At 36.2% G+C, this 22,772-nt stretch overlaps 3 protein-coding genes across 6 annotated transcripts in view; 1 reads left to right on the top strand and 2 right to left on the bottom strand.

Annotated features, from left to right (window-relative positions):
• Window positions 1–681: 681 nt before the first annotated feature.
• bag3 (BCL2 associated athanogene 3) lies at window positions 682–9,194 on the bottom strand. 3 transcript variants are annotated; one of them, XM_081351343.1, is made up of 5 exons: window positions 9,128–9,194; window positions 8,009–8,447; window positions 3,892–4,200; window positions 2,739–3,032; window positions 682–2,623 (listed from the first exon to the last, which is right to left on the bottom strand). In XM_081351343.1, exons 2-5 carry the CDS (start codon window positions 8,198–8,200, stop codon window positions 1,928–1,930), a joined length of 1,491 nt encoding a protein of 496 aa, XP_081207469.1. In that variant the 5' UTR covers window positions 8,201–8,447; window positions 9,128–9,194; the 3' UTR covers window positions 682–1,927. The 3 variants fall into 3 exon arrangements, with proteins under 3 accessions (XP_081207469.1, XP_081207470.1, XP_081207471.1); XM_081351344.1 differs by having other exon boundaries at window positions 8,009–9,192; XM_081351345.1 differs by having other exon boundaries at window positions 3,892–4,169; window positions 8,009–9,176.
• Window positions 9,144–16,394, top strand: tial1 (TIA1 cytotoxic granule-associated RNA binding protein-like 1). Of its 2 annotated transcripts, XM_081351348.1 has the most exons (13): window positions 9,224–9,383; window positions 10,439–10,535; window positions 10,864–11,016; window positions 11,151–11,205; window positions 11,293–12,055; window positions 12,264–12,331; window positions 12,786–12,861; window positions 13,169–13,277; window positions 13,374–13,469; window positions 13,552–13,636; window positions 14,672–14,795; window positions 14,978–15,117; window positions 15,215–16,394. In XM_081351348.1, coding segments are annotated over exons 6-13 (747 nt in total). In that variant the 5' UTR covers window positions 9,224–9,383; window positions 10,439–10,535; window positions 10,864–11,016; window positions 11,151–11,205; window positions 11,293–12,055; window positions 12,264–12,329; the 3' UTR covers window positions 15,330–16,394. The 2 variants fall into 2 exon arrangements, with proteins under 2 accessions (XP_081207473.1, XP_081207474.1); XM_081351347.1 differs by lacking the exon at window positions 12,264–12,331 and having other exon boundaries at window positions 9,144–9,383; window positions 11,293–11,380.
• Window positions 16,395–17,275: 881 nt separating this feature from the next.
• Window positions 17,276–22,772, bottom strand: part of pkd2l1 (polycystic kidney disease 2-like 1) — a gene marked incomplete at both ends in the record, with an annotated part of 9,387 nt that continues 3,890 nt past the window's right edge. Inside the window, 10 exons of the mRNA XM_081351335.1 lie at window positions 17,276–17,446; window positions 17,619–17,757; window positions 18,054–18,148; window positions 18,260–18,377; window positions 18,468–18,589; window positions 18,725–18,823; window positions 18,917–19,037; window positions 19,170–19,351; window positions 22,004–22,174; window positions 22,333–22,561. Coding sequence (XP_081207461.1) covers window positions 17,276–17,446; window positions 17,619–17,757; window positions 18,054–18,148; window positions 18,260–18,377; window positions 18,468–18,589; window positions 18,725–18,823; window positions 18,917–19,037; window positions 19,170–19,351; window positions 22,004–22,174; window positions 22,333–22,561 — 1,447 coding nt within the window. The remainder of the gene's footprint in view (window positions 17,447–17,618; window positions 17,758–18,053; window positions 18,149–18,259; window positions 18,378–18,467; window positions 18,590–18,724; window positions 18,824–18,916; window positions 19,038–19,169; window positions 19,352–22,003; window positions 22,175–22,332; window positions 22,562–22,772) is intronic.

Here is a 22,772-nt window from a genome sequence, read left to right on the forward strand (position 1 = left end):
TCCACTGTTACTGCACTCCTGTCTGTCAAAATGAGATCATCTGTGTCAATGGAACCTGAAAACGAGGGCCCTAACTAACTTTTGAAACATCTGAAAGAAAACTAAGGTAGCTAATTCTTATAAAATACGCTCTCTAGGTTTTAAGGCCAACCTTTTGTTTTGACCCCCTTTTATATTAATATTAATATTAATATATAAACTATGTTAATGTATAGTCTTTGAAGTCCATCCTGAAATGACCGGAGAGAAGTAATCAGTGGTTAGTGAAATGTTGTTCGCTGTTTGGCTGGTAAAGCTGTAGTTGTAGGCGTCACTCAGCAACTCCTTTGTACATTATAGTCTTTGATGCCCATCCTAAGAGGAATTAAAATGCTTTCTAGATGTAATATTATCCCCAATTGATTACATAATGCTGTGGTCTCACTTTAGTTTTCAAGAAACATTTAGTCTGCAAATTTGTCAAAAAAGACTCTTTACCACTGACTAACTTCTTGAATTTCCTATAGCTGACCTTTTTTATTACTGTGGTTTTGGTTGACCTACATGTTTAAAATTAATACCTAATAAACCACTGGATAGTCCATGCAGTAGTTTGTTCCTTTGCACTTCAAACACAGTTACTGGACACAGCATACATCTTTTTTAAACCGTGGTTGTAAAATTATAAACCATGCAACTTAATGTAAGCAAATTGCTTTATTATATTTTATTTGCAGTTATGCTTATGTGACCATATCATGTCGATATTTTAACAAACTGCAAATTTCCAAGCTGTGAACACTGAACATTGCATACTATTTCACAAAACAGACTTTGAAACCAGTTTTGTTCGCATTATTATTACGATATCAGAGTCAGTAACAGGTCATTGAGATAAAAAAGCCTCACAACAGTAATGTGAGACAGCACTCTCTTTTAAACTGAATTGAGCTGACACATTATACAAAGTAATTTTTGGTACACTCATTTCAAGTCCATTTCATGCATGTTGTGATTAAGTTGCCTTGCTCAAGGGCACAATGTTGATAAAACAGAATTATTTTGGTACCTCTTGAGTTCATGAATCACCACAACTTTGGACCGACCCTGACTGCTTTAACAAACCGTTCCTTAAACATAAGGCGACCATATATTCAGTGAAAATTTTATGTTTTTTTTTTAGATTCAACATTTTTAAGAAGAACATTCTTACTATTGGAAATGTTCTTTTTGGCACAGAAAAATAGAATAAAAATATAGCATTATTTGTATCACTGTCATTCAACAAACAACAATACTGACAAGAATTCGAACCATCTCAGGGAACTGTCAGCAAAGCTCGCTCTCAACAACGAATTATTCTCCCTGTATGATGTTCAAACATTTATATTAAAAGGCAATAATTGTTTATACATTATATATATATATAAACAAAACTTTCCCAGAATTCAAAACCAAAATGAATGCCTTTATATTTCAAATGCATAAATTTCTTCTATTTTAGTCCACACATGAAAAAATGTTACAAATCAAATCAAATCAAAGTTTTTCACTGTGATGGCCCACTACTACTTCAAAACAAAAAAACAAAAAAAACATTATGTTCTTGAGGATTATTAAAAAGCATTTTAACATTTATTCCACATGGTACAAAAGATACTTATTGGACGTTAAAATACTTTCTTCTGGTTCAAGGCCTCGTTTTCATGTATGTTTTTGAATAAAACTTGTCACCACTATGTCTTTTGCTATAAGACACTGGCATGGTGAGATTTGACAACAGCAGCATCACATAACAGCACACATGATTGCACTCAGTAAACAAATCACATTAGATCATTTAATTTCCAACAGAAAACTTCAATTATTCGTGCATGCAACTAACAGTAATTGTGCAAGTAAAAACAAGAATGGGGATTTGATTAGTGTTCTTCTCGAATTTGTGCGATTATGAAATCTCCTTGACCTTTTCTGTATTTGCTTGATGAATCATACTTGGCTCTCCTTTCGCCTCGCGGCACTTGTCACCAGCCAGCCTTTCCAACTGCTCTCCAAATACCTCCAGTTCGTCTAGAATGGTCTGAACTTTGCGGACACCATCCCTCCGAGCCTGACGCACATCTGGGCGACCCTCAGGGTCTACCGAGTCCAGAGCCAGCAGTTCTTTGGTCAACATCTCCTCCAGCAACAAGTATCTTTTATCATTCTTCTTCCCATCGAAACATTTCACCTCCTGTGCCAGTTTCTCCACACGTTCCAATATCTGATGCACTTTGATCAGTCCTGGGTGGCTCAGATCTTGTTCCAGAGTCTCCTCAGGCTGGACGTATGGAGGTGGGACGTCTTGAGGTGTTTGAGGGGCAGCTGTTTCCTGGGGTTCTGGTGCTGGAGGAACTTGTATGGTGATATTGGATGTCTCTGAAATCTGCGGTGACTGCGGTGTAGGTTGTTGTGCTTTTGGCTGAGGTGTTTGTGTAGGTTGTTGTTTTTGTTGCTGTTGGTGCACTGGCTGATGATATATTTGTTGAGGAACTTCACTGACTCTCTGAATGGGAAACTCAAATGCGGGTGACGCTCTGACAATTTCTTCAACTGGTTGTTCAGCTTTAGGTGGTATTACTGCGTGTCCAATGTGTTGCTGGATCTGGCAATGTTAACATATTTACTTTTGTTTAATTCCATATGTTACTTCTGAACACTTTAGTAATGTAGCACTAAATATTACAGAAATGAACATTAACGGCTAAAAACACACATACCTGGGGTCTCTCTCCCATGATCTGAGAAATGACTGGTGACTGGGCCCTTAAGGGGACCGGGATGGGACTGGCAGCGCGGTTCTGTTGAATCTGAATGGGCACTTGTTCACGGTAGATTGGGATTTTTTCTCGTGTGGGATGAGAACTTTGGCTAGGCTGGGATTGTAGCCCCCCCCCTACACCCTCATGGATCACCGGAATAGGGATGTAGCCTGCCCGGAGACCTGAATTGCTGGGTCGGGGCGGTTGATGAAGGCCACTGATTTGTTGGTTTGTCACCTGTGGTTGATGAACCTAGTGAAAATGAAAATACAGTTTGATTTTGGAAAAAGCTAGCACTACTTTTACACTATACACTACCATTGAAATTAATACTTTTATTCAGCAAGGATACATTACATTGATTATATACTGTATATATATATAAAATATTTCTTAAAAAACAAAATACACAATAATATTATATTGCATTAACTTGGGCAAGGGTTGACAAAACAATGTGAAGTGCCACAGTAAATAAAGACAGAACATTAGAATCAGCAATAATGTGTTTATATTACCACTTTTAGCAAGTGTTAATTTTCAGAAACCTATAAAACTATGACATTTTTAAAATGTAGTGTAACACTTTATTTTACAGTGTTACTGTTGAATGTAGTTACTATAGTAATAACTATAAATTATGCATAATTACATGCAACGAACCCTAAACTAAACCCTATAGCAAGTACATGTAGTTACTTAATATTACTCAGTACTTAAATGTATAGTTACAGACACCTTAAAATAAAGTTTAACCAAATATACAATACAATACAATACAATATACTTTATTGTCACCTTAGGGAAATTTGTCTTGGGCTCAGTGTATGCTGCATTTCCAAATCACAGAATAAATAAATAAATCAATCACATGTATCTCACCTAAACAATTCATACAGTGGAGCAGGACATGTAGACGGGCGTTATATTGCACAGCTAAAAAGGCCACTGTTATTGCACAAATTCTTTAGCAAGAAAATACAGGGCACCAAGGGAAATTTTCAAGTGAAAATCCTTCAGAAGCATAGTCAATAAATGAATGTGAATCTTTCCAAAATGAATCCAAAGTCCGACAGAAACTACCATATCTAAAAGGGTCTAATGGGCTTACCTCAGGCCCATGTAAAGCAGGAGAGCAAGACAAACATGCCTCTGATGGGGCCTGCACTGGAGATCTAGGCCGACAGTGTGCTGTTGGGGTCGGGGAAGGTGTACGTCCATCTGTTCTCAAGTTTTGCTGCACTGCTGGATGGAAGTAAGAGAAACTTGGATACTGCTGCAGCCTGGGTTCAGTGTTTTCATGGGAGACTGGGATGGGGATGTAGCCCTGGCGTAGCATTGGTTGCCTCATCTCTTGAATAAAGGTTTTGTGCATGTCCTGAGGAGACTCTGAGGACATAGAGGGGCCATTTGAAAAAATCTGAAAAAATAAATAAATAAATAAGCAGTTGAAAACACTATTCAAAAATAACTGGTTATATATCCTCACGCAATGATGACAAATTTAACACCATAATGCAAGTAATGCAATAAACTCAGGTCTGATCATCAACATCACTTCTGATGATGCTCTTCATTCCTTCTCTGCTGAAGTATTTAGTAGCTATACGGCAAATTGTTTTGCAGGGGAAGGCAAATAACGAAAGCATGCGGTTGACTGGGTTACTGAGTAAGCTCCAATTATTAACAAGCAGCATGACAAAATATTTTGACTTGCACCAATGACTTTGCTAAGGCCAAAAATATTAAAAACAAGCCAGAGTTAATGGTATGTAGAAGTTTTTTATAATTATAAATCATAATTAATCTAAACTGTAAAAGTAAATATACATAACTGTATGTGTATATATACACCATAGCCACAATGGGGACAAACGTTTGGCAGTTAAACATTGACAAACGTCAAATAGAAGTGTTCAAATAGAGCTTTACTACAAAGCACAACGTCTAAAAACTCCAGTATTATCTTAGTGTTATCAGTTACGATTATACACATTTTATGAACTGAAAGTCACTCTCATAGACATGTAACACATTTTGTGATGTGATTAACAGTGTTTTACACCTGCTAAATTTTTCCTATTAGCTTCACATCACTGTCAAGTTGTAGAATTTTACGACTTGTCATACTCAGTCATATGCGAATTCCACCCGTTGTAAATCTGTCTGAAGTAAAATTGTATTATTTATTATGTTACTGCGGCCAACCAATCAACTTGCTAGTGGGTTCAGTCACTGCTTCAATCCAGTATGTACACTTGTGGTCAGAATTAATGGCACCCCTGGTAAATATGATCAAAAATGTCTGTAAAAAATAAATCTGCATTGTTTATCCTTTTGATCTTTCATTCAAAAAATTAGCAAAAATCTGATCTTTCATTGAAGTAAAAGAATTGAAAGTGGGGGGGGAAATCACATTATGAAATAAATGTTTTTCTCCAAAACACGTTGGCCACAATTATTGGCACCCCTAGAATTTTTTACGAGTAGAATATCTCTGAAGTATATTCCCATTAATATTTACCTTTTTTTAGCACACCAGGGTGACTAGGAACATGAAAATTGTCTAGCTATGACTTCTTGTTTCACAGGAGTTTAAATATGAGGAAACACGAAGGCCAAATTCCCTGAATCATCCATCACAATGAATAAAACCAAAGAATATAGTTCTGATGTCCAGCAAAAGACTGTGGTCAGATGAAACAAAAAAAAGAGCTTTTTGGCAGCAAACACGCTAGATGGGTTTAGTGCACACAAGGATAAAAAGTACCCCATGTGTACAATTTAATATAGCGTTGGATCTTTAATGTTGTGGGAATATTTTTCTGCTGGAGGTCCTTGGATTCTATCAAATATCAACAGACAAAAAATCAAAACCTGACGGCTGCTGTTAGAAATCTTATAATGGGCCGCGGTTGGATCTTCCATCAGGACAACGATCCAAAACAAACATCAAAATCAACACAAAAATGTGTTACGGAGCACAAAATGAAGCTTCTGCCATGACCATCCCAGTTCCCTGACCTGATGAGTGGAGTGAACTGAAGAGAGGAAGCACCAACATGGATCTGGGAATCTGAAGGATCTGGAGAGATTCTGTATGAAGAATTGTTCTCTGATCTCTTGTCAGGTGTTCTCCAAACTCATCAGGCATTATAGGAGAAGACTCAGAGCTGTTATCTTGGCAAAAGGAGATTGCAAAAGTATTTTATAAATATTTCATAATGTGATTTTCCCCCCAGTTTCAATTCTTTTACTTCAATGAAAGGTTAGATTTTAGCAAATGTTTTGCATGAAAGATCAAAAGGATAAAAAATGCAGATTTATTTTTTACAGCCATTTTTGATCATATTTACCAGGGGTGCCATTAATTCTGATCACAACTGTAAATGTAAAACTCAGCTTAAAACGCAGCTCGCGTTTTCTCTCATCCGTTTGACATGGAAAGGTCAGTCCGCCCTCGCTCAATGACAAGGCTGTCCAGGATCAAACATGAAACATGAGTGGGTAAAACTCGCTGTACACAACAACTGTTAAGCGACTGCATTGGCTTACAGGATATACCCAGTATGCAGTCGATTCTAATGCCGTGACTCACTCTCGGCAGCATTTTTCAATGGGTTCCTGTGCTGTTGACACCGTGTCTTAAAATACTCTTTGTGAGGGGGAGGGCCTCCCTTACTCATCAATGTAAATGTGCACAGACACAACAAACATCAAATGATAAAATATCCCTAACAAATTATCACAAAACACCTATTCTGATTTCGAAGCCACAGTATACAGCAGTAACAGCCAGTATACCTACATACTTAAAGACACTGGTTTTCAACAGGGGGCCAATTATTGCTAAATAAAAGTGCGGCCACAGTTACTTTTGCTCATTGTCTGTGAAATTTCATCTCATTTGGAATCTACGTGATTGAGAGTATCGCATGATGAGATGGCAAAAAAAAAAAAAATCCCCAGCTTGTTCAATTTAGTCAAGCAAATTTGCTGTGTTGAGCAACAGAAAGCTGCTTGGTTTGAATGTGACTTCTGTATGAGCTGTGACTTTAAGGGGAAAAACAGACTATGCGTCCAGTACCAGAAAATGATAAATGATAAAGGTCAGATGCTGACGTTCAGCTAAATGTTTCTCCATCCCAAATAAAAATGTAATGTACAACTACAAGTCTTTGCATTGTAAACATAAAAACAAATATGTAAAGACATTAAAATGGCAATATACCCAATTAATTATCGGCCAAGCTTAAAATGCAACACTGAATCTGATTCCTTTCTCTAGGTCTCCTAGGCCTAAAAAAGTTTTTTTTTTAAAACCCACCTGATTTAAGGTTTATAATGTTATCAAATTAGGAGATTTAGCCTATGTAGTTTTACAAGACGGATTCAAAACCAAGTTGGTAAACTGAGGATAACGGCAAGTATATGACCTCACGCCCTCTGCTTTTTTTTTTTTTTTTTTCACACGGACGCCAAGAGTAGCGCCCAGTTTATCTCCTGGCAGCTGTCTTTCCAGTAGATTCTTGGTGACACTAACTTCGGACAAGTGTTGATCTACCTAATGGAGGATGCCAACTGGCAAGCCCTCGTGTCCCCCCCACCCCATATGTTTTACTTCCAGAACAGTTTGACACTTCCAGTGTGTAACTTTCAAGCCCATTCATTGGGAATGACAAAATCCGTGAGTGGGTGGATCTTTCTCAAATCCCATGTAAGGGAAACTTTGAGGGACGTGTTATACTGTTCGGTTCCAGGGATGTGGAGAACAAGCGCAGTGTGCGCAGTTCTCGGGGCTTTAAATAAACATTGTGGAGTCGTTCTAACACTCTCACATATGACTGCAGTGCGTCACACACTAATCATTTCAGTTGAGATCATCACACTAATATATTTCGCCAGTGCATATTCCATCATCAAGCCGTTCGAATGCACGCGAAGCGCTATTTCAATAGAGGTGACTGCGCGAGCTAAAGAAAATAAATCAAGTGCGTGGCTTTTCTACCCTAGACAGTCAGTGTCTGCTCAAGTATGATTTGGATACTGAGTGGGATCGTAGCCTACGCACTCCACAAAATTGTCATTTTCGATGAAACACCCAGTAAAATCCCTTAGCCCAAAGTAATCTATTAAACGCGCCATCTAGATCTGCATTTTTAAATCATTTGAAAACCGATCACGTTTGACAGTGCAACTTCCAAAAGCAAAATCAAGATCTATCTTACCTTTTCTGTGTCATGTCTCGGATCATTCCACGTCGTTGTGCGATTGTTGTGATCCACAAAAAACGGCCAACCTGTCTGCGGGTCAATTTTGATCTCCCACCCAGGTGGTAGAGGATCGTTAGTTGCCATCGTTTCGACTGGAGACAGTGTTTTCATACTCTGATATTGCTTCGCTCCCGAATATTGTGCCATTACAGCCGCTACAGCCGCTTTAAAGGGTCCGTTTGATGACGTACTGTAAATGGGGATGGGTTTCTGGAAGCAGCAAGGTCCATCCGAAGACTACCGAGAAAGTTCTAGGGTTCACTGTAACGCCCACGTGTGTGACCATAAATGACCCCTGACCGTCCAGACAGAGATCCGAGATTTCTGACACTTCAATCGCCTCCTCCTCCGGTTTATTGGACCGAGAACACTTGTTGCTTTTTAGTGTTCACCTCTAAAGACAGACAGCAATACTTAAAAAAAAAAAAAAAAATCTGTCTGATCTATTGCCTAGTCTGTCATTCTTCACATTTGTCATCTATCACATAATGCTAAAATATTTGGGATGTAAAGGAAAAGCCATATAATCCCTCGATTCTTTCTATAGATAAAATGTAACAGCTTATACATTTTTAACACAATAAAATAATGTGAAATAATAGGATGCAGTTATACCTTTGGTCTTTCAACATGTTGTGTACAGCTTTAGTAGTATTTTGTAGATCTATTATTAATTAAATATTTGACATTTTATAATATTTAGGCCCTCATCTCATGCACCCTTTAATAAAAAGAATACATTGCAACAACAAAAAATTATATCATAATGCACACACAGACACATTTTACACAGGAAGTTTTGGACTGAGAATCGAATCTGGTGATGACATTTTCAGACGTTTTCTTGGTTCTTAAAATATACAATCACTACCAATCATAAAATTATTACAGGGTATGTGTGCTATCTGTGTTTCTTTTCGCCAAAGACCAGGCATCCATTGAAACTCTTAACAAGTGGTCACTGGAAAACAAGTAAAAGCCTTGAAAGATTAGGCTGGAAGAAAACATACAAATACATAACATGCAAGGTCACATTATCAAGTAAAATACATGTGAAGCATGATATATTGACACCTGCAGTTACACAAGCACGGCGCTTTTACCAATCTCTCCTTTCCTGTCTGTCTGATCAGTCGTCTGCTTCTGCGCATGCGCAGTGACTGTCTTCCTGACTACCCGGGTTCCGCCATTTTCTACTCAAGATTGAAAGTAGCTCCAGTCCAGTATTGTTCATCCTAAAAATAAACCACATTTGAGTTACTGAAAACAAGTTTTGTTAGCACTCCTTCCGGCATCCAAGAATGGAAGACGAGAGCCACCCAAAAACCCTGTAAGTAGCGAAAAACACAAATTCCGTCAGTGCTCAGTGAATAACCGATCAATTGTTAGCACCACTGACATACTTCTAGCTAACAGCTAGCTCCAAATAGGACGTCCTACAAACGTTTTTGACATCAAGGGCTTTTAGTAAGCACTGTTTAATATCGACAGGGGTTCAGTCAGTTACTACTGCTCACATTTCGTACAGTAGAAAGATCGAAAAGTTTTTATCTTCATCCGACGAGCGTGGGAAACATGTTTAGCCGTAGCATTCTTAAGCTAAGCTAGCGGCTAAGTAATCAAATTGGCTACACATCAAAATAAATCCAATCAAATGTAAATAACATAGCTAAATGTGAACTGTATTTCCTAAGTTGCGGTATATGGGGTTAATATGTAAATTAATAAACCACCATGTTCAGTATCCATGTGTTTAAACGAGTAACGTTATGTCATTGTCTGCTGATTTAGTGAAGGCCTAAACTAAATCTCAGGCCTGCTATCTTTTTCTAGAAGTGTGAATTTTATGTTTTGGACAACGCCGTGAGAATAAAATTTCTCCTGATTTGACTGGATGATTATCTGTAACACATATTTTCAATAGTTCAGTTATGAGGGCAAATGTGTGTTCCCATCCTAATGTCACTCACGCAAAAAAAGGGGGGCTGTCATATCTATACCTAGCTCATCTATAAATATCTTTAGTTTACTCTTTTACATGGAGGGCGTTTTATCTCTGCACTAATAGCCATACGGACTCTCAAATATACATTTGAATTATTTTATTATAATTTATAGTGTGTAGTTTTAAAAACCTCAGAAGGACACTCAGAAGATTTATTTTTTGGGGGGTAGGTTAGGGCCTCAGCAAGTTTATATTGGCGTTTTAAGATTAATTTGTGGTCATATCAGTGATATGTCATGTTCTCTTTTTTTATAAACCCATATGTAGATCTAATGTAGTCTTTCTAGATGTAGTCTAAAAACGTGCTAAATTTTGAGGGGATAATCTATAATTACTGTTTATATCTTTTAAATTAATGTATGTTTTATCTGCTTTTTCAGCTACGTGGGGAATCTTTCAAGAGATGTAACAGAGAACTTGATCCTTCAGTTATTTACTCAGATTGGGCCATGTAAAAGTTGTAAAATGATAACAGAGGTAAAAAAAAATCATCACAAATTATGTTTTTCCAAATGTTCCCTGAAATGTTCTGTATTTGAGCTCCTCCATGATGAGTTTGAGTGTAAATGGGTTTGTGTGGAAACACCAGCCAACCTCTACATTTATGTTAATATTTGGAATAAATTTGCTTTTAATTGATCCTAGAACAAACTAATCATAATTTCTTACATTTTCTTATTTCTTAAAATCAAATCAAAATGCCAAAATGATGTTAATGAGAGAAAATATTAAATTTCCATATATGAGTCTTCCACCCAATACCCATGGCTTTGCAATAATATATTTTCCTGGCTTTTCTTCTCAGCAATCCGATAGCAGCAGGAAGGTGAACTCTTCTATTGGATTTTCTGTTTTGCAGCAAACAAGCAATGATCCGTATTGCTTTGTGGAATTCTTTGAACACAGAGACGCTGCTGCTGCTTTAGCCGCCATGAACGGAAGGAAGATTTTGGGAAAGGTGCATCTTACGGCATTGTTTCATTAGACAAGTGTAACAAGATTTGGGTGGTTTGATGTTTATTGTGGTTCGTTGCACCCTGAATATCATGTTACCGAAGGTAATGGCTTCAACAAGTGTATTTCTATTGACAGGAAGTCAAGGTAAATTGGGCGACTACTCCTAGCAGTCAGAAGAAAGATACATCTAGTAAGTTATTGTCTTTTATATTAATTGTGGTTTAGTTTTTTAGTTTTTTAAATGTAATTGTTTGTGTTAAATGTCATTTTTCTGCAGATCACTTTCATGTTTTTGTGGGAGATTTGAGCCCTGAAATCACAACTGATGACATCAGAGCTGCATTTGCACCCTTTGGGAAAATCTCGTAAGTTCCATGAAGTCACACCTTTCTATGGAATATGTTTTGCTTTTGTCTGAATAATGTCGAGTGGTGGTGTGAGGTTACTTTGAGTCATATGACCGCGCTCTCTATTTTTTTTAACCCCTGTTTTCCTTAAAACCGTGGAAACAGTTTCATAGATTTATTTATTTTATTTTGGTTACCTTTGGTTGTTGATAGTTGTTAACATATTTGCTCATTTTAGGAATAAATTGATGCAAAGATGAACATTTACTTTACGTTTGTCATTTTTGCTGGGATTAGCTGGCACTTTTGTCACATTTCTGTCAGTAATGAAAGCCTTATTTCTCCTTGATAAATGTAGTAGTCCCATAATCAGTATTATCAGCAAGCACAGGGCAGTATAGTCAATATTGTGTACCCAGATCGATCTGTTGTAAAGTGCACCTTAAAAATTTTCATCACTTCACTGCTTTTCCGAAATTGGTAAGTAGTTTTCATTTACATAAATTCAATTTGTAGTTGTCAACACACAAAAAAAAAAAACATTATGCACTGCTACTCTGCAAAAATTTCAGAGTCTCCTTTAGCTCTGAGTGTCAGTTAATAGAGCTCTGGTTATTTTACAGAAATGCTCATAGGATTGGACAGGAGCTTGAAGGCTAACAGCAAGGAACTGTGCACTCTGGGAACTCAGATGTAGATTTTTTTTCTATTTACTCTTTGCTTTTCATATTTGTATACTGCAATATTTTTCAATTAACGCTGACGTAGTGTAGACTTTTAACAATCCCTAGATAATTCATGAATTTTTGCTTGTAAATTTGTTTTATGATGGTTTTCCTAGTTGTGTTGATAGTTTGATTCTCCTAAAATTCTGAAAATGTTAATTTCTCGAAATTTTCAGCTTCCCAAACTCCATATTGGTGGTAAAGAATTGACCAGGAAAAATAAAGAAATCTGTTAACAGGCCATGTATGCCGTTTAATTCCTTTTTTTCTCTTTTGATATTTCTATGTATTCTTGAGTAGAATTAGAGACAGCAGTTCAAACTAGGAATGCATGGTAATGACATTGATGACTTATACTAATATAAGAGATTAAGTACTAGTGATTAAGATGAAGATTGGACCATTATGTTGTGTCACAGGAGTTGTCTAAGAAAAGTTCCAATGTTTGCAGGAGCTTTTAAACACATGCAGTAGTGTAGGTTGCATGACTTTGTACTTGTTTCTTTATTTTATATAATTTTTTTAAAGTACCAGTAATCAAGATAATATGCAGTTGTTAGTGTAAAGTTTTGTTAGAATAACTTAGGCTATTGTAACAGTGTCAGTACAGTGCAATGTGTGTGTGGTTCCTTTCTTTTTTAGATCCTCTAGCAAGCCTTCAATGGACTGACTTTTCCGTTGTTACGTTTTTCTTTCAGGGATGCACGAGTGGTGAAGGATATGACAACAGGGAAATCAAAGGGGTATGGATTTGTGTCCTTCTATAACAAACTGGTAAGGCTCCAGTACAGGAACACAGAGTGAAGGTTATTCTATTTCTGTTTACTACAATTCATATTATAGCTGTAGTATTACAGATATTCAATCTACTGGGATGAGTCAGACTGTTAGAGTTGAGCGTGCTGTTTGAGTGTAAGGTTTTAGTCAGTTTAGAAATAGTACTTAAAAGCAAATTAGGACATTTATGTGGGTAGTTCCTAATTATAAAGATTAACTATTGAAAGACTAGTAGTGCTGCTGAGAGGTTGTGTTTTTTGTTTTGATTTTACCTGTGTTAAATCTGTAGTTTCTTCTCTTTTAGGATGCTGAGAATGCTATAGTACACATGGGCGGTCAGTGGCTTGGTGGACGGCAAATCCGGACTAACTGGGCAACTCGGAAACCACCTGCCCCCAAGAGTGTGCAAGAAAGTAAGTCTGATCTCAATCCACTTTGTCTTTCTTTGGTTTGCTAACTGTCTTTGAGTTGAGGTAATTTAATGTGACTGTAATTGGGGACAATTTCAGACAGCTCCAAGCAGCTTAGGTTTGATGAGGTGGTAAACCAATCGAGTCCTCAGAACTGCACAGTGTACTGCGGGGGCATTCAGTCAGGTCTCACAGGTATGTGTGCATTTGTCCTTTTAATCACTTGTTCTGAGTATTAGTTGGAGCATATGTGACTCACACTGCTCTCTTCAAACAGAACACCTTATGCGACAGACGTTTTCTCCTTTCGGACAGATAATGGAGATCAGAGTTTTCCCAGAGAAGGGTTATTCGTTTATCAGGTATCATTCAAGGAACTATTCCTCTGATGTTTTCAGTCATCTTATATTTAGATGGTTTATGATGTGGACAGTCAATGTACAATGTAAAGTATTGTAGAAGCATCTATAATTATAATAAATATGTAAGACGTTAATGGTTGCTTGTTGTGGTTGAATAGTATGAGCTGCAATTAAATGGTTCAAAATGAGATGTGCACAAAGTTGCTGAAATGAAATCAATGCTTATTTGCTCATTTTTACTCTTTTCTCACCGAAAAATAGATATGGATTGACAACTTATCTTAATCAGCCAAGCCAGCAAAATACCAATATCAATAAGGCCAAATGTCAGCATAATATTAAACTGATTTCCCAAAAGGAGGCAACATAAACTAATGCAAAAAAACAATCAGGCAACCTCTTGTTACACATCTAAGTCTTTGAAAGAAATAAAAACACACAAATAAATTATTATTAATTACAGTACCGTTCAAAAGTTTGGGGTCAGTAAGATTGTTTTAAGAAATAATACAGGAAAGATCCATTAAATAGATCAGTGGTGACAGTAAAGAAATTTCTGTTTCAAAGAAATGCTGTTATTTTTAACTTTCTATTCATCAAAGAATCCTGAAAAAAGTATCACTGTTTCCGTACAAAATATTAAGCAGCACAGCTGTTTTGAACATTGATGATAATAAATGTTTTTAAAACAGCATATTTGACTGATTTCTGAAGGATCATGTGACACTAGTAATGTCTGGGAAAAATATCAGCTTTGCCATCACAGGAATAAATTACATTTAAAAACAGTTTATTTTATCCTTTTCAAAAACAAAATCATACCTGATCTTGTATAAGTTACATGTATAATTTATTATTTATTATATGTAATAACAATGTTTCTAATATACTATTTCTATCATATACTTGTTAATTTCAAAGGAAATATCAAGATTTAATTAGATGGTGACAAAGATAGTCCCTCAGATTTTATTGTAAACCATAGGATTGCTGTGCTCTTCCATTTCTTTAATCATCAACATCATGTTTTGTCAGGTTCTCCTCTCATGAAAGTGCTGCTCATGCCATCGTCTCAGTGAATGGTACCACCATCGAAGGTCATGTTGTGAAGTGCTACTGGGGCAAAGAGTCACCTGACATGGCCAAAAATGTCCAACCGGTAAATGCTTGTGAATTTGCTTCATTTAGTAGTATTATTAATCTCAATCTCATTTTAATGTGCCATTGAATCTATCCCATAGATAGATAGGTTGATTGATTGATAGGCCAGCATGTGTTTTTCATCTTCAGTGTCCTAACAGTAGAAAAGTCAAACTCAAGTTCTTGATGCTTCCTTCACAGATGGAGTACGGTCAGTGGGGACATTGGAATCAAATGTACAGCAATCCTCAACAATACGGTCAGTACATGACGAATGGCTGGCAAGTACCATCCTATGGAATGTACGGACAAACATGGAATCAGCAAGGATTTGGTGTAGAGTAAGTTTTCATGTATTTCTATGTGGCTTACTTGTGTTGAGTGTAGTGCCTATGTAGGAAAATGTTTACACCCACTTTTTGTTGTTCTCTGCTCTAGACAATCACAGTCTCCTGCCTGGGTGGGAGGCTTTGGGACACAACCCTCTCAGGCTCAGCCTGGCCCAGTGATGAACCAGGCTAACTTTGGCATGGCCGGGTACCAGACACAGTGATCTGACCTTCGTTCTCTATTACACACACTATAAACTAATAGGAGCACATCATCTTTTCCCTACAAGCTTTGGATGGGGAGGAATCCTTTATTGTAAAGATGCAAATTTAGATTAGAGGCAATTGAGATGATCGCCTTCAATGGAAATCTGAATTCATTCATGAGATTTGTTCCTGTTTTAGTGGAATTGGAGATGTATTATATCTCTCGTTTCCCCACCATTTTTTACTGCATATCTTGAGGAAAACTGCAGATTTTCCCTTAAATCCCAGCTTCAGGAACTTCACAGGTACATTGCAGAAAGCCCTTGGTGTAAATGGTTTTTTGAACTAAGTATTTTCTTTCAAAAACTTTCATTCTGCATTCTGACTTGGCAAACAAATGCAAGTAAAGGCACTTTTTGGGGGTTCATTGGACCTGTGTCTTGTAAATGTTGACGTGTAAATGAATTTCTATGTGCAGTGGTGTATATTTAATCCACATTAGCTCCCTGTTCTCCTCAGATTCTAGAGCTCTTTGATACAGTGTGTATAATGTATCTTTTTACTCCAATTTACAGACAGTGAAATCTCTCCCGTTCACTATGGAGAAAGGGTCATGATGGCCATACCTGTAAATATCTTTTGATATCTCGGCCTGGAATAAGGGTTTCAAAGCATGCGCTCTACTTGACAGACCTTTGCAGAACTAACGCAGCGTATGTTAGACAAACGTTACATGTGTGACTGACAGTTACAAGCAAGCCTTAATTTTTGCTCAGTCACACAAATTTCCGTTTAACAGTTTGAGACCCTCGTAGAGAGCTGTATGATTTATTTTAGAGCCTACTGTAAATTTGTCCTTTTGCTGTTTTAACAAATAATGCGTGCCATTTTTGAGTAGCCAGAGATGAGGTTTGGATTTTTTTTGGGAGGGGGATGTTAAGGAATTGCATGCTTCAAAACGTAATATTGAGGTTGCTCAAAGCATTGAATGTACAAGGCAGAAATGTTTGAATACAACTTAGCATTTCAAGTTTTCTTTTTAGTCTAAATGAGTCTCAATAAATGAACCATTGGACAAGAAATGTTTTCTCACTTTTGTTTTTTTCTAACATAGTAAATGATAAAACCATTTGTTTTGCAATTTCAATTATTTATTTGCCTATAATTTTAATCAGAAAAGATAAATATCATATATCTTTTTAAATATACTAGCAATATTGTTCCAAGATTAGTGTATAAACTATAGAAGGTTGAGTATACACTGATATGCTTCTCACTATAAAATACAGCATTTACAAGTAGTTCATATCAAAGTAAAGAAAGAAATTAAGGAAAATGTCGCAGAGTATATAATAATGTTCCATAGACTAATAATACACATTGCACTTTGATGACCGTTTTCACATGTCAAATGTAACTGACTATTCTCATTAATTTTAGCTAATTAAAGTTTCCATATATAATTGGAAAGAAAGTTTTGAGATTACATTATTACAGGGTTTTTAATTATTCATTTCTGCTTGTATCTTAATTGTACAGAAGTTGTTTCACAAGAACCAATAGTAATCATGAAAATTCAGTCATCCACAGGGAGGAAGGTCAGAAGAATAGTTTGTGTCCTGACATAGTTGAAAAATTCCCAGAAACTATAGGGAATGTATTTAACACCACAATACGTCAATTACACTGTGCTGAATCATTAATCAGCCTTATAGTGAAATTTAATTAGATCGTCAATCATATTGCTATTTATTCCCTCTTATAAAGGCCACAGCGACTGCATGTTAAACAGTCAGTATGGAGAAGAGACACAAGAAGATTCCTGTGCCGCTGGTAACACAGAGTACTACATCTATTCTACAGTAATACCTTCCTCTTTACTGTCATATTCTGAGTCTATATCCACAGATCAGGCTTAGATTAAGCCTATTTGTTTCTCAGTTTTAAAGTCAGGTTTGATGAATCAGTGGCGTGCAGAACTACTGTTCTCGGTGACGACTGGCCATCCTACATCTGGGTACAAACGATTCCTCATATTCCCCATGGGACCAGCAAATGACCAGGATGGCGGTCCCTGAGCCAAGACTCTTTCCAGGTTTACCTGAATATTCCCTCCTGAAGCCGGTCTTGATTCCTGTCACAATACAGCAGCATGGCTTACATATCTTCTATAATATATTCATGATTCCTGTATTTAATATATATTCTAAAAACAATTTGTTGTTTATTTGTATTTTATTATATATATTATTATTTTAAATCATTTTAAGTACAGTATCATAAATTCTATAGAACTAAAAACTCACATCTTCTCTAGTCGCCAGCTTATCCATGTCTCTGTTTTCTGTGTTGAATGTCTGAAGTCTCATTTTCTCCATAACAACATCCAGTTTGGACATCATAGTGGTCACAGATTTCTCAAGCTGAGCAACTTTGTGAACAAGCCTGGAATAAAACGTCATTTATTAATCTCAGCATTTACTAATACATTTTTAAGATCAAAAGTTGTATCTGTTAGCATTAATTAATGCACTGACTAACATGAACATGAATAATTCTATTGACTAACATTAAAAATGTTAATAAACGCTGTACAATTAATATTGCTAAATGTTAGTTAATGCATTAACTAATGTTAAAAAAATAGTTACCAAAATATTAATAAATACGATACAGCATATAAATAATACTAAAACAACACTGAACAGCAGGTTTTACTACTGACACTTCTGTACACAAACCTCTTAAAGTCCTCTAGAGGAACTGTCTTCTTTCTGTGGTCCTCTGCAGATTCAACATTGTTTTCAAGATTACGAAGCTCTGCATTGAGTGCATCCTAATTGAAAATATAAAAAGAATATAGATATGCATATCAGAATGATGTCAACATGGAGATCCATCTTAGAAACATTAACTTACAACAAACAAAAAAAAACCTCAAACATACCCTTTTCTCCTCCAGCTCTTGTTTCATTATCTCCTGCTCCTGCTTGTCCAAAGTCAGGTTCCCATCTTGGTCAAATTTGGAGAAAGCGGCTGAGATCTCATGGTCAGCATGACCCATTCTGACATGTGGGACGCATAACCAGAATACATGAGTTCTTCTGCATCAGCGCTGCTACTATACATGTGTTAGTGTTTCACCTGAAACTTACTCTTTCAAAGCATCCCTGAAATCTTTAAACTCCAGCTCACCCGAGCCTGAATCCAGGGCTTTCTGAACATCAGAGATCTTTTCCTTTTTAAGTTTCAGTTTCATAAAGGTCTTTGCATAACTCTGTAATTAAAGTATAGTTGAACACAATGCAAACACAACAGTGTTGGTTTTTGTAGAGGTTACACGGTTTTCCAAACATACATGTAATAGATTTGCAGACGTATCCACTGTACGCTCCAGTCTAGGATGACTTACCTGTTTGATGAGATCTGAAATCTGGAACTCATCTTTCTGAGAAGCCAGTTCTGACTTCACCTCAGAGTATGTGTCATTGATGATGGCCAGAAACATGTTCTGTTAATGCCAATTCATCATGTTAATTGATAGAGGCACTTATGATTTAGAACAAACAATTGTAAGCAAATTATATACGTCTAAAGAACTTACCAGTAACACAAAGAAGACAAAGAACACATAGGAGAAGAAGTATATTGGTCCAAGTACTCTGTTTGCCCTGTCAATGGCATCATAATCGAAATCTCCAAGGATGATTCGAAACTGTGTGAAACTGCAGAGTGGAGAAACAAGGCAAAGAACTGACATTATTTTAATGAAATTAAAAAAATGTATCAGAAATTCATATTTTTGGCAGCATATAAATTATAAAAATATGTTTTGACAGAGAGAAAAACATCCTTACATGCACTTGTTAAATGTGCTGAATGTTTGTACTTCCATTCCAAAGAGGAGGTAACCCAGCTGAGCATATGCAAAGAACACAATGAAGAACATAATGGCAAATCCAAAGATGTCTAATGCACATCGAGCCAAAGTGGACGTAAGCTGAGTCATCGTCTTATTGAAACTGATGTACTTGAAGATCTGCAGAAATTGAAGCCATCATAATATCAAAACAGGTCACTTTAACTAAAAATTTGAGGTCCTATTGTATGTACAAAAATATACATAAGCTGTCACTGGGACTGTACCCTTTAAAAAGGTTCTAATATTTACCATTTCAAGTACTAATATGTACACTTTTGGTAGCAATATGTAACTTTAAGGTACTAATATGCAGAGGTGGACAGTAACAAAGTACATTTACTTGAGTACTGTACTTAAGTACACTTTTTGAGTATCTGAACTTTACTTGAGTATTATTTTTTCTGGAAACTTGTTACTTTAACTTCACTACATTTGAAAGATAAATATCATACTTTTTACTCCACTACATTTCTGTCAAGGTCCTTGAGTAGAAAGTAGTAACATTAGGTTGCATTTTGGTTGGAAATGAAAGTCGGTTTGACATCTGAACTCGACGTTGGATTGACGTCAGCATCCGATGTTGGATTTTGGTTGGAACGTCTGTCCAACACTGGAGTTTAATGTCAGTCTGATGTTGGATTCTGACATCAACCTGATTTTCATTTTCAACGTTGGGTTTGGTCTTCTAAATTCAAATTATGTAATTGTTTTGGAGCACTAGCTTATGGATAACAGTAAGGCTAACATATTCATACTAAAAAAAAAAAACTTTAAATAGGGCACTCTTTGAGGGAACAGCCATTTGGGTGTCCGAAACCATTGTGGATGTTTTACTGAGTGCACTTATTCAATCTCACATTCAATCCCACTACTGGAACAGTGTTCTAGAGTAAATGTGATATTGATATGAGCGCAGGTAGGGGTGGGCGGTATGATCAAAATTCTGTTTCACGGTATGACTAATTTTATTTCATGGTAACGATATATTTCACGACATAGTTATTTATATCTATAGTTATATCTGTAGTTATTCTTGAAAAATCAACAAAAAGGGCTTTGTATAATAAATAAACCCAAATAGGCTACTTTAGAAATGAAAAGTACTTCACTTTGTTTGAATTTTCTTTTTCTTTGAAAAATCTTATTTGGTAAATTATTTCTTTGGTAAACTATTTTTAATATCTAAATATAGTAAACAAACACTCTCATCAACTTTTAGATGAACTTCCCCCAACTGATGGGGGACTCGCGCTGGATATTTAGTCATTTTGCCTCAGATACAGGATTATACATTCGCCTTAACAAGCAGGTTGTTAATTACCACGGCAACCGCTCGCGTGTCATACTGAATGCTTTTGTGTTTAAAAAGTAACTATACATAAGAGACAGAAAGATGCAGATAACTATACATCATCTGCTGCACCTTTCCCCCGAAAATATCACGTTAACAACAACCTTTTAGAAAACGTAATTCCTTTGTGGATCCTCTTGATCTGCTTTATCCATGTTTCTTTGACAAATCTCAGCGTCTCAGTCTCTTGCACGCTGCACGCGAGTTAACCACGCCCACTTATTTACATGTCGCGGTATCACGGAATAAAAAAATCTGTTACGGTTGACATTTTCTACTGCGGTAACGATATATACCGTCATACCGCCCAGCCCTAAGCGCAGGCATAGATTCAGAGGCATAAGGTACTGTAAGTATTACATACAACAATGCAACAATAATAAAACAATGCATTGACATTTACTTTTGATACTTAAGTACTTTTACAAACAAGTACTTTTGTACTTTTACTTAAGTAAAAATCGGTCTTTACAACTTTTACTTGTAACGGAGTAATATTTGACCAGCAGTATCTGTACTTTCACTCAAGTAGGGAAGTTGTGTACTTTGTCCACCTCTGCTAATATGCACTTTTTTAGGTACAACGGTATACCTTTTAAAAGGGTACCGCCCCAATTACAGCTTTTTTCTGAGAAAGAACTAACATTTAAATTAATAATTTATGTAAGTATAATATAATATATATAAAATAATATATAAAATATATAATATATAAAAAGCCAGTTGCATAAACATAGCCATTATGTTAAAGTCCCCCTGTGGTGAAAATCAAGCTTTATATGTTGTTTGTATGTCTATGTGGTGTTTTTAATATGCTTTAAGACAAGCCATGTGCAAATTCATAAGTCAACACCATTGCTGAGTATTTTTTCCTTAAAACTGCAGTGAACCAAAACAATCTCAAAAAACGCAGTTTCAAATCGCTGGTGTTTCTGACGTCACAAACTACCTTGTAACCAATCACGTCAACGTGTGATCGTCAACGAGTGGATCTCTGAACTGGTGTGAGTGAGTGGAGGCGGGGCTAATTTTCATATTCATAGCACAATGTATACTAAATGAGGCAGGTGTAGTTAGTGATAAAAAAGTTCATGGAAAAAACTTTAAAATATGTCATTTTGGTGATCAAAGATGAGTTTTAAGGGATAAAATTATTGGCTATGGGGGATTTTAAGACTGTGTCTTAAGAACTAATATGACCAACTAGCAGTTAGTTAGGAGTAATCAATCTTACTATTCGGTAAGAAATTAGACCAATTTATGTTTTTATGTAATTGACTTAAAAAGTTATGAACAAAGAAAAAACTTTGATGACTAACTTAGTCTTAGCAGTTTATGCAACCGGCCCAAAGGGTGACCAGATCTGAAACTCCACCTTCACAGTATGTCATTTTAAAAACTTCTTAATAAAAAATTACCTTAATCCAAGCAAAAAACAAATTTACTGCATTCATATTGTTGTACTGGGTTTGCCAAAATGCAAGAAATTCAAAATCAGCGTAGATGTCAGGTTGTTCCAGAAGGTTTCCAAGTAGCTTGTCCACTTTGATGGTCCGAAATGCACTGAAGACTATTGCCACCACAGCAAGCTGTTAAAAAGAGCACATTTACTATTAGAGTCTGCTCTTGTCAAGTAATGTTTACCAATTATATGATGAATTTTAATAATTATAGCTAGAAATAAAGTCTTTCAAATATGTTCGATATCGGATGTTTTGATATCTGATGTGATCTGCTTTCCTCCTACCAGTATCACCACTAGATCAAGAATGTTCCAGATGCTGGTGAAATGGGACAGTTTGTGGATTCGGAATTCCAGAATCTCCTCCACAATGTAATAGAATATGAAGACACAGAACACTATCTCGCAGCCGATGATGAAGAAATCCCAGGTGGTGACGTAACGAATCAGCTTTACAGTACGGATCTGGTAGGATGGAATTGCTCCACCGGTAGCTGGAAATTCAACCACCAATCTGAAGAAAGAAGAAAACTATTATTTATTGTTTTATAAATAATATAATGCAATAACATATTTATTGTTTGTATAATTTATAATAAATATATAAATATAATAAATATTTAAATATAATAATTAGTGCTGTCATCATGATTAATCGATTAGAACATAAAAGTTTGTTTAGATCATATGTGTGTGTATATATATAATATATATATATAATATTT

The sequence above is a fragment of the Scardinius erythrophthalmus genome, assembly GCF_964197995.2.
Source record: "Scardinius erythrophthalmus genome assembly, chromosome: 21".
In the NCBI taxonomy this organism is placed as follows: Eukaryota; Metazoa; Chordata; class Actinopteri; order Cypriniformes; family Leuciscidae; genus Scardinius; species Scardinius erythrophthalmus.